Raw genomic sequence first — 17971 nt, 5'->3', positions numbered from 1 at the left:
GGCACAGGCTCCGGATGCGCAGGCTCAGCAGCCATGGCTCATGGGCCTAGCTGCTCCGCAGAATGTGGGATCTTCCCGGACCGGGGAACGAACCAGTGTCCCCTGCATCGGCAGGCAGACTCTCAACCACTGCGCCACCAGGGAAGCCCTATAAATCACTTTTATAGAATACATCCTTCAGCACAAGATTTGGATACTATTTAACTCTTGATGACCTCTTAACTGAAGATAATCTATCTGGAATAATGCTCAGAAAGTTTTAGAGTAAAAGGACTAACATCAAAATCATTGGTTAGCAATTTTACGTCTCATTTTGTAAAGTTTATTTCCTACAATCTTTCTGAAGACACAGTGGTATGACGCTAATTCACAGAAGATAGCACGGTATGGTATTAATGACATGTTCACAGTCCATGAGCCAACTGGAGCAAAGCCAGAATTATATCTTTTAGTGTCAGAATAAAAATAAAACAAAACTTCTTTTTGCCTATTTTTCTCTGCCATAGAAAGAATCTCCTAGAAGTCAGGTAACATGAGTTGGTCCAAACCAGCTTCAAATACATGTAACAGCTCTAAAGGCTGGGGGTGAGCTGCCTATTTTTAGCAAATAGGAACATATGAATCCATTTCCTCCAATGGTCTTCTTGTCACCAGCCCAAAAGACAACAGTTTGAATTAACTTCAGTCAACTAGACTTAAACTGACATTCTTAAGATTTAAGGATCTTACATTTGGATGGGCCAGAGAATTGTCATCTTGGTACTTGATAGCAGTAGGGATGCTGCTAGGGTCTATTTCTTTTTCATTACTCGGTGGGTCAGCCACTACTGATGCTGGTCCTGATGTTGCAGCTGCATGCTTCACATCACTAGGTTCCACTGACTGAAACATAAAACACATGCTATTAATTGGATAACAATATACAATTAAAATGTTGCTTTAATAATATTTCTGATTTTGAATAATAACTGCTCAATTGGCCTCCTTTGAGATGATACTAACCATAAAATGGCCCTAGGTTATTGAATAAGAAACAACTATTCCTACAGTAAGCAAACAAATAAAAAAACACTGTGAAAATGTTATTTCTTACAATCAGCATATTTTTCTTAAGAAGTTGGTACTTATGAGTCTATACTATTGAAAAAGTACATACATTTCACATATCTAAATTCTATTCATGAAAATAAGCTTGCAACAAATCTCCATTTAGTTGGCCTCTTTAGATATAAAAAGCAAATTCAAAGGTTATTACTGCTATTTTTTAAATAACAACCTTACTGAGATACAATTCCATATCATAATTCATAAAGCTTTTATCATATCAACAGAGTTTTGCAACTATCACCACAAGCAGCTTTAGAACATTTTCGTCATCCTCCTTAAAAACCCTATACCCATTAGCAGTCACTACTCCCCATATCTCCCCAACCCTCGCATCCCTAGGCAACCACTAGTTTATTCTCTGCCTTTATGGATTTGCCTATTCTGGATATTTCATATAAAAGGAATCATACAATATGTGTTTTTTTTTGTGACTGGCTTCTTTCATTTAGCATGTATCAGTATTTCATTCCTTTTTTGTTGCTGAAATCATATTCCACTGTATAGAATATTATATGCCAGGTATTGTGCAAAGTGCTGGGGACAGAAAGACTGATAAATTATTGTTCCTGCCTGGAAGGAACCAGGAGTGTAGTGCTAACTCAGGTTAGTTCCAATATCTCCTTCCCTGAGAGAGGAGAAGGCCAGGGAAGTGGCTGAATAAGGGAAAGGCTGCAAGGGTAACATGAAATGGATTAGATGAGAAGTTGAAATTAAAGGTTAAATTTAAAAAACCCTAGATGATTGGGAGATTAATTCCACTACTTAGCCTTTTTTTCTACCCCTATTGGTTCTACACATATAGTTTTTCAATTTCCATTTTCTTTTGACTTTTTTACTGAACATCCACTTCTCTGAATGAAGTGCAAAACACAGGTCACTGGGGAAAACATCTAGAAAATGAAATATGCATGAATTAGTTAGTCCTTTATTAGAGTAATTTATCTCAGAGTTGGAGATCCATCTATTTAACCAGTATTTACTAAGCACTATTAATTGCTAAGCACTGGGTACACGAGGGAGAATAAGAAGATATGTTCCTTGTCCAGGACACGGGCTCGAGCCCTGGTTGGGGAAGATCCCACATGCCACGGAGCAACTAAGCCTGTGGGCCACAAATACTGAGCCTGCGCTCTGAAGCACGCGAGCCACAACTACTGAGCTTGCGTGCCACAACTACTGAAGCCCACGCACCTAGAGCCCATGCTCTGTAACAGGAGAAGCCACCACAGTGAGAAGCCTGCGCACCACAACGAAGAGTAGCCCTTGCTCACCGCAACTAGAGAAAGCCCATGTGCAATGAAGACCCAATGCAACTAAAAATAAAATAAATTAATTAATTAATTTAAAAAAAGAAGATATGTTCCCTGTCCAAATTGGAGATTACATTTTGCTAATGGGATGACAGATCTCTAACAAATAAATACCAAAATATACACATAATCACAAATTGTAACAAGTTACATAGAGCTGTTTAAAGAAATATTTGGTAAATTTGATTTGGAAGTTTTCTTCTTATATTTTGGAGCCAATATTTTTTCCCCCAGATCCCAAACATTTCTATGTCTCCAACATAGTGGTCACAGAAGACTCATAGCCCTAAGTGATATTACACTGACCCTTTATAAAACTGAAGACACGTAAGAGTAAAGCCCAATATTCTGCACAGGGGAAAGTGGGAAGTATGTTAGTCCAGTGAGGTCCAGGACATAATTTTTTGGTACTGTATTTTGCCATGCAGGGAATGTAAGAGCATGCCATTCTGCATATCTAGGCCATGCTTTGATAGGGTTCAGCTAGGAGACTGGCTGTCCATATGGAACTACCTCGAAAAATTGTGAAGTGCTGTTATTCTAGTTGCCAAACATGTGGATTGAACATGCGCAGGTGGCAGAGATAACGTTCTATTACAGAAACCAAGTAATCTCATTTTTGTTTTTACCTACACAGTACATTAAAGTTTTCTTTGAAAAGTGCTTATACGCACAAGAGGTAAAGTTCTCAGGGGTTAGGATCAGAGTGTAGAAGTTATTATTTAATAATGGGTAATTTAAAAAAATGTGTGAGGAAGACCATCAATTGCTTCTTTATTTAAGTGAGGAAAGCTGTTAGAGAAAATTTGACTATTAAAAAACCCTTAGCATGGCCACTATCAAACATCTGGCTTTGAGTAGCACTGCCACCTGGTGGTTCAGTTTGGAAAAACTTGTTTTAACACGCACTTAAAAGTATGAAAGAACAAATGACCACGCTGCTTAGAGTTATTTACCCTCTTTTTGAACATAGGCGGGTATCTGCCAAATACAACAATTTTAGGATTGAATAACTGGTAATAACCTTATTTGGGAGAGCAGTCTGAAAACAAGCTGCATCTTGGTTCCTTAAGTTGATGATACAGCAGGAACTATCAGATCATCTTTCTACTCACACCAGAAAGATAGGATTGCACAAAGTTAAACTAGTTAAATCAATATGTGTTGCAGGAGACACACTGTCTAGAATGTCATTGGTAATAGCCACTTTTCTGGTAATAGCTCCCTAGCTAAATTAGTGGAATTAACACAGCTAAAGACTCTACCAACAGAAGGGGTCACTAGTTATAGAAAAGCCTTTTTCAGAGATATTACAAACTTTATACCAATGCATGTAGCACTGTCCAGGAGAGAAGGATGTTGAAACTTGGTTCATAATTTAGTCCTCAAGAGAGTTAGTCTTTGCTATGCATCAGGAGTAGCCCATCACATCTGCCCATGACCTGGATGAAATGGTCCTCTAGATAATTTACCTCCTTTGCTAAGTCATCTCCTGATAAATAATTCATCTTCTTGGGCATCCTGAATCCTTACCTTATACTGTAGACACAGACATTTTAGAAACTGGAAAGGGATACCACTTTCTAAACTAATAAATTGGCCCTCTGTTTTATATTACAGTCCAGTGCGAATTTATTCTTTGTTGGCCCATCACTGCTCTTCTGATCGTTTTGAAATGCGATGACTAATATAAGTCTAGTGTTGGATGGCTAATATTTTATACATTTATACATTCACCAAGGTAAATGCCATCTTCTGTGGCTTTTTAGCATATTCTTTATATTTCAACAGGGAATATGCATTGAGTTCACAATTATGAGAGACACTTGATTAGTAGGAAAAACATGGGTTCTGGAGTTGGACAAATTTGGTTTGGCTGCTGCTTTCTATCATTTATTAGCAGTTTGACCATGGGTTATGAAATTTGCTGAACCTCAGCTATAATTAAGGGTTATTAGTATATTAGTTAAATTATAAATGTTAAATGTCTAGTATTAATGGTAGTCATCATTATTTTAGTTATTTTACGTTAAATATATACAAAAGTGGGGCTATGATACAACACTGTTTTACATCATTTGCTTACTGCTTTAACATTTCCAAATGGCTGTGTTGAAACAAATTGGTCCAAAGCTTATGTCTATACATGAAACCAGAAAGTTACTGTGTAAAGTAATTTTTAATTTGCTTGGTCACCAAGCCTCAAACAAGGAGCATTTTAGGATCTATAGACCATAAAAAATTACATAAAACAGTCTCTGGCCCAACCAAAACAGGAATCCTTGTATCTACAATCCCTCTGAAGGAAGCCACAGACAAATACAGCCCTCGGTAGCAGCAGCAGAAAGAGGAGGAGTAGTGACAGCTTTCATTTCTTGAGCACTTACTATACGCCAGGCACTTGGTTAACTGTTTTTTTTTTTGGCGGTACGCGGACCTCTTACTGTTGTGGCCTCTCCCGTTGCGGGGCACAGGCTCCGGACACACAGGCTCAGCGGCCATGGCTCACGGGCCCAGCCGCGCCGCGGCATGTGGGATCCTCCCAGACCGGGGCACGAACCCGTGTCCCCTGCATCGGCAGGCGGACTCTCAACCACTGCGCCACCAGGGAAGCCCTGGTTAACTGTTTTATGTAAAGTATCTTGCTCATCCTTATAAAAACCTCTGCTACGGGTATTATCCCCATCTTAAGAGATGAGAGCCAAGGTTTAATGAGATTATTATGTAGTTTAAGGATATATGACCAGTAAACGGCAGAATCAAAATGTGGTTCCAGATCTGAGTCTACATCTCATGCTTTTGACCACTGCTTCCTAATTGCTAAATGCAAGATTTTTTGCAGTTTGGTTTGAATTTTAGAGGAAAGGAACAAAAATGTTGGTAAAATATTTTAACTAAATATATTTCTAAGGGGCTCAATTCACAGTGCTGGATTAACATTTCTAGGCTGCTTCTGCTTCTCTGTCATACTTATCCAACCAAGAACTAGCCAGTTCTAGGCTTTCCAGATTGATTTTGATTGATTTTATTTCTTTCTATGAATTACTGTTAAGGGGAACCTCTTTTTGAAAGATAGTTGAAACAGAAGGTGGGTTTCCCTCACACAGATTTATGAAGGTTGCTTACAAAATGAAGAGCCTCCTGTTCCATCCTAGACCTCTCAGTCCTTAATGGTGGCATCTGAATTGGAAGTACAAGAAAAGCTACATTGAAGCTGAGTAAATTCCAACTCAGCACTAAAAACTAAAGCAAACAAAAACTAATCCTTAAAATAATAATGGTGGTCCCTTTGATGAGAGATGTAGGTGAAATTCCTTTAAACTGCTCCCAAGGGAAGCCCATTTAACTATATACAGGGTTTTGTTATAGATATGGGAAGAAGAAGAGTTTTTCTCTTGGATTTAATCAGTTATCTTAAGACTTATAACTATAGGAAATAATATTTTAAAACTTTTCTAGAGAATATAAACAAGGTAAAAAAATGACTAATCTTGGAATTCAAATATATAGATATTATTACATTTAAAAAATCTTTTAAGGTGCAACCAGATATCTAAAGAATTTTTGTGTTTCTCAGCAAGGGGTCTGTCTTACTGGTGAGCATGGAGACTCACGGAAAGTAAGGGGCATATTAGAGAAATGTAAATGGGGTAAGGTTTATACTTCAGACAGTCTGAATGCCTATAGTAGTAGAAGTTTTCAAGCACCATACTTAGTTTATAGAATGTACTTAGGTATCAAATAATTTAGATGCTGGAGTATATAATTTAAAAATAAACATTTTATGGATCAAGAGCCATGTTAGATATTTGATAAACATTATATTTAACCCTCGGTTACTCTAAAAAGTAGGAATTATTAGCTCTATTTTATGAATTTGGAAACTGAGGCTTGGAAAGAGGTTGAGAGGTTTTCTCGAGATCATAAATCATGGTAGGAAGTGTGGAAGTTAAGATTCAAACTCAGATCTTCTTGAGTCCAAAGCCCATGCTCTTTCCACTATATTAAGCAGGCTTTAGATCAATTTCCTTGCTCACTGCCAATTTTATTAGTTACTGGAAGAACTCCTAGTATCTTGGAGGAGAGGAATGGAATTAAAAATAAATTTACTATATTAATAAATACCAAATGGGAAAAAGTTGTTTAGAAGAAAACCTAGTGTATTAACATAGAGGAATAAATATTTCCATAGAAAGAAAATGCTAGGTTATCTTAAGTGTGTGCAGTGAGAACTGGGAAGTCAAGGTGAACTCCAGAAAACAAATACTACGCAAGTAAACTTCAAAACAAATTACAATTCTTTTAGGACTTCTTAATACGTACGAGTAAGATATTTAATAAAATGGGCAACTATATTTGTGAATGTCCATTTCACAGCTCCTTTTTTTCAGGAGTTGTGGTGGCAAACTACAAAATGTTCAAGTGAAATCAGCAAAATAACAGGGCAAGGACCATGGATTAACCAAGGCTGTCTAGTGCATCCTGGTATCCTGCACATGCTCAATTCATGTCCCCATAATGAATTATTTTAAAATACATATGGTAATTGAAAAGATGTCCATCTCACTAATAACAAAAAAAATGTTAATGGAACAACAAAAGGTCAATTTTTACCTATCAGGTCAGTAAACATGAAAAAGTCTGATAAGGCTTGGTGTTAACCAGGGTGTGAGAGACAGACATCTCCCTGCATTTCGAGGTGGAATTTGAGTCGATACAATATTTTGGGAGAATGACTTTGGGAACAGGTATGAAAAGAAACAATATTAACATTTAACAACTCCATTTTGAAAATTTTATCTAAGGTGATAATAATGGATATTCACAAACATGTATGCAATACCTCCAAACTTACAACTACTAAAATATCTATCAGAGAAAAAAAATAAATCAATTATGATACATTCATCAGTAGAATACTATACAGTCATTAATATATCTACAGATATAGAGTATTTTGAATAAGTGATAGCTATACCATGTATTCATTATATGTATGATATTGAAGAATACATATATTTCACAGTAGATAGCTTTTTTCCAACTAAAGGAACACAAATTCCAAAAGGCAGCCCTGATAATGATTGAAAGAATACCTGAAATATTCAACAGAAATAAAATGCCAATCAAAGCTCCTTTTATTAGAGTTGAATAAGTGATACCCATATGGGCAAAGAGTGTAAATATATGTTACTATTTGGGTAATAATTTTATTGTTAAAGTTCTTTTCTAACTTTTCTCTAGCAATGTCAATTCAAAAAGTAGATGTACACATTTGAAAAGAAAACAGTGTACGTTCATGAAATATGTATTATTGTTATAGAACTGTTATGTTGACATCTTATACTTCGCTTTCTTGGTGAATTTTAAAATAAAAATGGCATCAGATACATTTTCACAGTTTTTTTTAACAAGTTAAACTTGAACTGATTCTCACTGATTCATTCTCTCTCTCAATAACATGCTGATACACTCTCACCCTACTTCATCTATTAGAAGAAGAAGCACTTACATTTAAGTAAAATCCATTAATAAAGCATCCCTTTAGTTGGAATCTAAAGGCTTATTCATAATGCCTGGATGAAAACTTACCTTTTTGACTTCTTTACTTGACCTGAATGTTTGCTGAACAAAAGAATCACTTTCAATGGCTTCAATTTCTTTGACTCTTTTTACTTGTTCTACCAGGGTGGCTTGGTCTAAAAAAGAGGGTATTATGTCAGTGTATTCTGGTGTGTCAGCTTGTTATCAACACTATACCTAAGCAATGTTCTTTCTATGAAGTAATTTTATGACTTATGAAATTTAACTGCATGGAAAAAAAAAGACATTATGGTTAAGTTACAATAGAAACTTTTTGCCCCCACCGGAGACTCACAAAGATAACACTCCTATCCACTAAGACTCTCACCTAAAACCTAAAACATTGCTGAGAAGGTACTGCTAAAATGATCCAAGCTAATCTGTGCTAATCTGGAAGGAGGACTTTACATTTTTCCCCCAATTTTACTATGGAAATACATAAAAGGAAAAAGGAATAAGAGCACAATGAATCCACCTGCACCCATCACTCAGCTTCTATAATCATTAATTTTCTGTTATTCTTATTTAATCTATCCATGCCCACTTCAATTTTGGGGGATGGACCTGGAGTATTTAAAAGTAAATCCCAGACATAATGCCATGTTACCCCTAAATATTTTTTTAGGCATCTCAGATAAGGGCTTAAAAAAACAAAACAAACTAGTAACATAACTACAATACCATCTTTAAACCCAATGTTACCAGTAATAATTCCTTAATATAATCTTATATAATCCATGTTTAATTTTCACTGATTGTCCAAGTGTTGTTTTTTACAGCTGGTTTGTCTGAAACAGGATCCAAACAAGGTCCACACATTACACTTAGTTGACAAGTATCTTAAATTCCTTTTAATCACTTACGGTCCACCATCCCTTCCTTTCATTGTCATTTATTTATTGAAGAAAATTGATCATTTAGCCTTTACAATTTTCTACATTCTGGATTTTGCTGATTTTATTCTCATGGTGTCATTTAACATGTTCTTCTATCCTTCATATTTTGTGTAAAACAGCAGTTAGATCTAGACAGGGATAAGATTCAGGTTCAATTTCTTTTGGTAAAGAATACATCACAAACAAAACAAAACAAAACAAAACAAAAAAACTATACTTAGGGGCTTCCCTGGTGGCGCAGTGGTTGAGAGTCTGCCTGCCGATGCAGGGGACACGGGTTCGTGCCCTGGTCCGGGAAGATCCCACATGCTGCAGAGCGGCTGGGCCTGTGAGCCATGGCCGCTGAGCCTGCGCTCCACAACAGGAGAGGCCACAACAGTGAGAGGCCCGCGTACCACAGAAAAAAAAAAGAAAAAAAAGAATACATCACAGGTGGTACTGTGTAATTCCTATTACATCATATCAGGATGTGCTTCTCCCACTTCTAATGATGTTAAGATTGATCAGTGTGTCCAAGGTGATGTCAGCCTGACCCTAGTTCTCCACCAACCTTTCACTTAATGGTTTTAGCAGACAATGTTTGTTGCTTATCTCCATTATTTTATTAGACATTGCAAAATGGTCATCTTTTTTCTAATTCTATTATTTGTCCTGCATTTATTAGCCGTGATTCGAAGAACTTCCTTCATTGACTACTTTGTAACTGTGAAATATAGTCTGTAGAGGAAAAGGCAGAATAAATATTAATTCTTTCCCTTAATTTATCAATTTTGGTCCAAAGATGACCATTATGAGCTCATGAATATTTATATATGTAATGTACTTCAGTCCATCGTAGTCATTTTCATATTTTGATTCTACCTTTGGGTAGTAGGAGCCTCTTCATGTTGGTCTCTGCATCCTTTTGATATGATCTCTTTTGTTAAAGTGTGATAAGATGTCCCAGGTTCATCCTGTGCAGTTCCTGTCTCAGACTTGAAATCAGCCATTTCTCCAAAGGGCTTGGATTCCTTTTAGTGGGGAATGATACTTAAAGACAGTAACCTGAGCAGTAGGGGTGTTTGTTGTTACTGGATTGTCACCGCTTCTCAGCTTTTTCAGTGGGTGGGGTAGGAAATATGTACTTTTAGAAAAGAAAATCGAATGTGAGTTATATTTGTATATCTTTTCTCTTATTCTAAGAATATTAGGCCTTAATGATGTGATCAAAAGTACTTAGTTGTTTTTCCTAATATGTGAGTTGAATATATATTAGTTTCAAAATAATAAGACAAATATTATTATTAACAATAAGATGAATTAATAAAGTTTAAAATTTCTTTATGGTTCTTTTTGATCTTAGGATTTATTCCACTGATGAATTGTCAAAACACTATACTCTAAAGTCACTTGAAATAATCCTCCATGTGATTATGCTACCAACTTGATACATAGTTAGGTTCATTTGTTTCAGTTTTTTTTTAAAATCTTGTTTTGCTCTACTGTTTTCATAATTAATATTTGTTTTTTAATTGCATAAAACACTTACATGCTTTCAAAGTCAAAATTAAAACAACATCATTCAGAGAAGTCTAGGTTTCCTTTCCTATCCCATTCCCCCAATCCATAGGTAACTATTTTTTATTAGGTTTTGATTTTTATCCTTCCATTGCTTATTTCTGAAAATATAAGTATACATATTCTCTTCTTTCTTACACAAAATTAGCATACTATACATTCTTATGTATATTACTTCTCTCACTTTTAACACTATATTTTCCAGTATAGAGACTTCCTCATTCTATGTTACAGCTATACAGTAACCTATTTTATGGTTTTATGATAGTTTTTTCCTACCAATACCCTATTGATGGTCATTTGAATTGTTTCCAGTCCTTTGTTTTTACAATTAGTGCTTTAATAAATAGCCACAGGCATGCGTCATTTCATACTTTTGTATTTTTTTTTCACATGCTAGCTGGGCAGGAAAAATGCAACATTATAGTTCACAACCTTACTGTTTAGACTCTTGGTCTAAGCTGAAATGAATACACACCTGAATTAGGAGCCACTGAATACTCAGCTAAGGCATCTAAAAATGCCGGGGTTTTAGCCTATATGAATAATAACTGAATTTATTTAAAAAAACTGTAATAACTGGTTTAACAAGGTAGAGTTATTTGCATCAAAGTAATTTTTACATACTAAGTTGAAAAGGTTAAATGATATAGAGAGTATGAAATCTGGTCTAACACATTCAATAAAAATTAACATTTTATGAAAAATCTCTGCTTCAATTTTTGGCCAATCACAAATTATAAGCATATAGTCTTATGCAAGTTTCAGTTTATTTAAGAGAAAGACAGTGCTTCTGAGATGTGTCCCTGACAGCTGTAACCAGTCTTTTCTCAGGTGAGAAATCCCGCATGGAATGTTTGGAAGTAACAGCTGTCACAGCCAACACTCCCATCTTTGGAAGAATATATTTTGCTATATAAAAAGCAAACACTGTCAGAGTGTCATGGAAGAGCAAATAGTTCCACATGCTTTAGAATAAAAGCTCCTTTTAATTATGCAATGTACTAACTGAGCATGTGAAATGAGAGAAGACTCTTTGCCCAGCTAACTTATTAACACATGCCGTACCAGAGGATAATATTTTTACTAGTTACATATATAATGGCATTAATATAGCAGAGAAAAATCATAATGGATACCATTCCAAGTGATTCAACTTTAATTGGTCAACATGAAAACACATTTGTTTGTGTAGGTGTTAGTTTCACAATTATTTCACAATCATTAGTTCCCAACCAAAAACAATATTTCTGACTTCAGGATGATGTCTCATATGTATCAACTGTTTGACCCCTCGGAGTTTTTCTCTAACATATTCCCTCATTTGGATTTACAAAGCACATCATTAGTATTAAATGTCAGAGGTGAGCTCACAAACAGTACTTGATGTCTAAAGCTTGCAGTGTTTGTAGCTTTAAATATGGGCATACAACCAGCTCCTAATACAAATAAAAGTGTTATCATAGAAGCTGGCCAAAGGGCCAGTATATTTAACAAAATAGCACTGGGAAAACTGTAAAGGAAGGAAGGAGAAAGATTAGAGGAAAACCAGAACATTATCTTTGTGTTTCTTTAAAGATCACTTCAGGACTAACAAAGTGACAGGGCAGATAGGGGAAAGCCTGTCTGCTTGACTTACAATATGAAAATAAACCAACATAGCTTTTACCTTTCAATGTGGGAACCATTTTACTGGTGATATTTAAATTAAGGAATGTGATATTTAAATTAAAGAGTAAGAGAGTGATATATAAATTAAATTTCTTTAACATCTTTATTGGAGTATAATTGCTTTACAATGCTGTGTTAATTTCTGCTATATAACAAAGTGAATCAGCTATATGTATACATATATCCCCATATCCCCTCCCTCTTGCGTCTCCCTCTCACCCTCCCTATCCCACTCCTCTCGGTCGTCACAAAGCACTGAGCTGATCTCCTTGTGCTATGTGGCTGCTTCCCACTAGCTATCTATTTTACATTTGGTAGTGTATATATGCCCATGCCACTCTCTCACTTTGTCCCAGCTTACCCTTCCCCCTCCCCATGTCCTCAGGTCTGTTCTCTAGTAGGTCTGCGTCTTTATTCCTGTCCTGCCCCTAGGTTCATCAGAACCATTTTTTTTTTAGATTCCATATATATGTGTTAGCATACGGTATTTGTTTTTCTCTTTCTGACTTACTTCACTCTGTATGACAGACTCTAGGTCCATCCACCTCACTACAAATAACTCAATTTCATTTCTTTTCATGGCTGAGTAATATTCCATTGAATATATGTGCCACATCTTTATACATTCATTTGTCAATGGACACTTAGGTTGCTTCCATGTCCTGGCTATTGTAAATAGTGTTGCAATGAACACTGTGGTACATGTCTCTTTTTGAATTATGGTTTTCTCAGGGTATATGCCCAGTAGTGGGATTGCTGGGTCATATGGTAATTCTATGTTTAGTTTTTTAAGGATCCTCCATACTGTTCTCCATAGTGGCTGTATCAATTTACGTTCCCACCAACAGTGCAAGAGGGTTCCCTTTTCTCCACACCTTCTCCAGCATTTATTGTTTGTAGATTATAAATTAAAATTTGAAAGACACATGGGAGATTTCATTTTTAGCCTTATAAATAGCTCAGCTCCACACTGTCTGAAAACAGGCATAAAAAATGTTTTAAACTGCTTCATACTCAAAATTCTAAGATCAATATCCACAAATGTATGTCTTAAATATAACCCTGTCATTTTGGGAAGCAGAATAAAACAATCAATAATATATAGTAAATTGTTTTATTTTTTATTTTATTTTTAAAATATTTATTTATTTATTTGTTTGTTTGGCTGCGCCTGGTCTTCATTGTGGCACACAGGATCTTCATTGCCACGTACAGGATCTTCGTTGTGGCACGTGGGATCTTTTAGTTGTGGCAGGCAGGCTCTTAGTTGCGTCATGCGGGATCTAGTTCCCTGACCAGGGATTGAACCCAGGCCCTCTGCACTGGGAGCGCAGAGTCTTAACCACCACTGGACCACCAAGGAAGTCCCTATAGTAAATTGTTTCACATTCAGGGTCTTAAGTTTAACATGCCAATTTGTCATTTAAAAATTGTGTAGCAATTTTAAGACTGGGAAGAATGTGAATTAAAACTAGTTATTGTTTATATTTTTATTTTTAAAAAACATTTATTTATTTATTTGGTTGCATTTGGTCTTAGTTGTGGCAGGCAGGCTTCTTAGTTGGGGCTTGCTGGCTCCTTAGTTGCGGCATGTGGGCTCCTCAGTTGTGGTATGCGAACTCTTAGTTGCCGCATGCATGTGGGATCTAGTTCCCTGACCAGGGATCAAACCAGACCCCCTGCATTGGGAGCACAGAGTCTTAACCACTGCGCCAACAGGGAAGTCCCCTAGTTATTGTTTATATGCTTGGCATGAATGCCTAGCGTACAAAGTATCTTGTACTCATCAGCCATGAGGTAAAAATGAAAACAAGTGACAAAGTTATTGGGAGAATAAAAATTACAGGATGTTTCTGGGGCTTCCCTGGTGGTGCAGTGGTTAGGAATCCACCTGCTAGTGCAGGAGACACGGGTTCGAGACCTGGTCTAGGAGGATCCCACATGCCGTGGAGCAACTAAGCCCGTGCACCACAACGACTGAGCCTGCGCTCTAGAGCCTGAGAGCCACAACTACTGAAGCCCGTGCACCTGGAGCCCGTGCTCTGCAAAAGGGGAAGACCCCAATGAGAAGCCCATGCACCAAAATGAGAAGCCCATGCACCACAACGAAGAGTGGCCCCCGCTCACCACAACTAGGGAAAGCCCATGCGCAGCCAAAAATAAATAAATAAATTTTAAAAATTACAGGATGTTTCTGAACATTAACATGGTAAACATTAAGTAAACATATCTATTTGCACTTGATGCTTTTTGATAAACAAAATGACTTCCATAGGTTGCTTGCAAGATGTCCGTAGAATATTTCATATTTCATAATAAAAGAGAAAATAATGGAGTCAGAAAGCTAAGTCACTACAGACTAAAAAGGTCAATAACTCACTGCATGGACAATTATTTTGTTCTTTTTGTGATGAAAAATTAAAATCAAATATTTTATTAGTTGTTGATGTTATATTATAAAAATTAGGTTCACCTGCTACTTTGAGTTATATTTGACAATTTCACGACACATTTACAGAATTTTCTGTGTTATCAAAAGGTACACAAATTTAAGATTAGTAGATAAAGATGACAAGGTCCAATATAAACCTTTTATTTGAAAAGGCAAAATTTAAATATGTACACCATTTGCAGATTACCACCAAGCCAACCTCTCTAAACTGGCAGCAACGCTAGGCAGAGAACAGCAGATGGCACTATTACCCAAAATGTAATGGGCTAAGTGACAACATGAGTTTCACGAAAGGTACCTTACACATTAAAATCTCATCTCCAAATGACTACTTTTGAATATTAATAATTTATGAATTTCCCCAAAGTTAAAATGCATTTTATATTACAAAGAGTTTGGGTTGGTTGGCTTCATAGTTATTGAGTTACTTATGCTACTTTTCTCTCCCAAGGGGAAAAAAAATTTCTATACTAATACTACTGCTACAAATACATGAATAATACAAGAGAAGATCTTATTTTCAGTTTAAATGGATTCAAATTTTAGTCAAGAATGGAAATATCTGCAAAATTCCCTTTTATGGTACAATAGACACTGAAAACAAAGTCTTTGAAATATAAAGCATTTTCAAGTGCTTTGCAAGAACGAAAGAAAAAAAGCAAATACCAAACTGGCTATTCAATAAATAAGTAAATGGAGATGGCTGTTCAATAAAATCTGTAGACAAATAAAACATACCATAAAGCTTACTTGGAATTCTAAAGTTAAAGCAACTCCTCATGAACACAAATTTTAATGAAACATAGCCACTGCTTTCCCTTCAAAACAGTTCAAAACAGTGTATTTTAAATAAGTTTCTTTCATTAAAACATATATTAGAAATCCATCCAACCATAACATTTTAAGGTTGTTCATAAATCTCATATCCCTGGGCACCAATTTCCAGAACCGATATCCACAAATAATGTGAAAGATGAGAAAACTTCTTAAGTAGAATGTGGCTTGTCTATCAGCCTTCTGGAAGCTTATGATACAGTACCAAGTTATATATGTCAGTGAGGCTCCTGGAGTGTCTCTAATAACAACACCCCCTTGGATGGGGTCCAAGACAGCCTCATAACAAACTGCTTTCCATGTCAAATTAAGTAATAAGAATAAATTTAATGTGACTGAACCAGTGAAGAATTTCTGATAAACATTTTAATAAGTGCAAGTGAATTGAGCATCAGACTAGGTTTTATGAAAAACAAAATACATAATAAAAATCCACACAAATTCCACCTCATTTAGTTCCTCTCACCTAGAATGCTCTTACCTTTTCTGAATCCTCCCTGTCACTTCCCTTGCCACCTCTGAGAAAAGGGGCCTCTTCTATAATTCATTTGGCTCTCAGCATATGTTACCTCCCACTGATATTAATCTCTTCATGAGCAAAAGCTTCATTTCCCCAGCTAGAGGGGACATACCCTTCTGTGTCAACTCCAGGAGTTGGTATAGTATGCTCTATTATTTAGTAAGCAGTCGATAAACATTTGTTGAAAACTTAAAAATTAAGAGGCATTAAAATAACCATTAAAAAAAAACATCATGGGGCTTCCCTGGTGGCACAGTGGTTGAGAGTCCGCCTGCTGATGCAGGGGACACAGGTTCGTGCCCCGGTCTGGGAGGATCCCACATGCCGCGGCGCGGCTGGGCCCGTGAGCCATAGCCGCTGAGCCTGCGCGTCCGGAGCCTGTGCTCCGCAACGGGAGAGGCCACAACAGTCAGAGGCCTGTGTACTGCAAAAAAAAAAAAAAAAAAAAATCATGGGGGAGAAATGTCAAATTATAAAAGGTTTTGTAACTTTAAGAAATTAAATGTCTCTAAGTGGTTAGTTTTAACAGCTCTAGGTTCAGACTATCTGGATTGAACACTGTCTCTTCTACTTATTAGCTTTGTGACCTTGGGCAAGTGCGTTGTGGTGGTCTCAGTTCTCTCCTCTGTGGCATGGGGATAATAGGCGAAACATCGTAGGATGGTTGAGAGGTTGCCTCCCTCCTTTCTTCCTTCCCTTTCTCTCTCCTTTCCTACTTCCAAATATTTGAGCACACTCAGGCATTGTTCTGCATACCAGGGTTTAGAGACAAGAGTTTCTTTCTTCCCTCATGGAGCTTATGTGTCAATGGAAGAAGCAAATAATAAACATGTAAATAAACAATATAATATCAAGGAAAATAGAGCCGGGTAGAGGGCTACAAAGGAGAAAGTGGGGCTATCTCAGATGGGGTAACCAGGAAAGAACTCCCTGACATGGTGATTTCAGCATAAAGAAGAATCATGTGAAGGAACAAGCCATGAAACTCTGGGAGATGACACTTGTGTTCAGCACAGGGCTGAGGAAGCATTAAGAACACTTAGTAACTGAGAGCTATTACTAGTAACAGGACTAGAGGGCTGATTTAGTAATTGTACTAAGACATGGAAGTTGGCTAAAAAGTTGGTATATAAACCTCAATTTCTGGCCATACAGAATCCTAATGGATGTCTACTACCACACACTCCCTAAAATGGTAGTCATGTGGTAGAAATCATGTTTTAAAACAGACGTATATTTGATCATCAATATCTGGGATGCCTTTCTAGTGAGGAAGGTCATAGAGGCTAATTTTTCTTTTAAATGGTTGTTAAAAAGGCCAGATGAGCTGTTATGGTAGCAGAAGCAGTAATCACGGCAGTAACAGAATCTTACATTTACGGCACTGAGTGCTAAGCACTTCACATGGATTACCTCTTTTAACTATCATAACCATAAGAGATAGTACTATTATTATTTTTATTGTACAGATGAGAAACTGAGGCTAAGTAACTTGGCCAAGGTCACTGGGCTAGTTGGTGGTAGAAATGGGATCCAACCCCTGAATTGTGATCCAGTCATTATTTCCTAGTCAAATAAATTCTTTACCCACTCCTGCCAAGAAACATATATTCTTCTTCCTTCTTACCCATTTACTAGAATAATAAATGTTCTTGGTATTGTTCTTATTCTGCATTTTAATGCTTATACATTCAGTAAAATACAACGTAGCTTTATTTCTGGAGGAGATGCCATATATTTTGTCTTGGTTTTCTGGCGTTATCTTGAGCTCGATTACAGATGTATATTTTCGGAATCTTCCATACTCGAATAAATTTTTAAAGAATTATATATGTCACATTCTGAAAACCTTTATTAATGAATAAAAGAAATAAAGTTTTTAGAAAACCTATCATTCTTTCATTTAAGCCTGAAGACAATCTGAATGGTAAATTACTACTTTAGAGCTGTTCTTTATTTATTGTGCATCAATTGTTGCTACAAAAAACTAGAATGGTTTCTGAGAATTTGGCTCAACAAACAACCACTATGCAGACGAACT

The 17971-nt window shown here is 36.4% G+C and overlaps 1 protein-coding gene across 3 annotated transcripts in view; it reads right to left on the bottom strand.

Annotated features, from left to right (window-relative positions):
* RSRC1 (arginine and serine rich coiled-coil 1) overlaps nucleotides 1-17971 on the bottom strand; it is a 449373-nt gene that overhangs the window by 475 nt on the left and 430927 nt on the right. For all 3 annotated transcript variants that reach the window (XM_060099069.1, XM_060099068.1, XM_060099067.1), the window contains 2 exons: nucleotides 8010-8116; nucleotides 730-882 (listed from right to left, as the gene is read on the bottom strand). In XM_060099069.1, coding sequence (XP_059955052.1) covers nucleotides 730-882; nucleotides 8010-8116 — 260 coding nt within the window. The remainder of the gene's footprint in view (nucleotides 1-729; nucleotides 883-8009; nucleotides 8117-17971) is intronic.

Source organism: Mesoplodon densirostris, chromosome 5 (assembly GCF_025265405.1).
Source record: "Mesoplodon densirostris isolate mMesDen1 chromosome 5, mMesDen1 primary haplotype, whole genome shotgun sequence".
Lineage (NCBI taxonomy): Eukaryota > Metazoa > Chordata > Mammalia > Artiodactyla > Ziphiidae > Mesoplodon > Mesoplodon densirostris.
The sequence above is the reverse complement of the archived record's forward strand: the minus strand, read 5'-3'. Positions and strand labels throughout refer to the sequence as shown.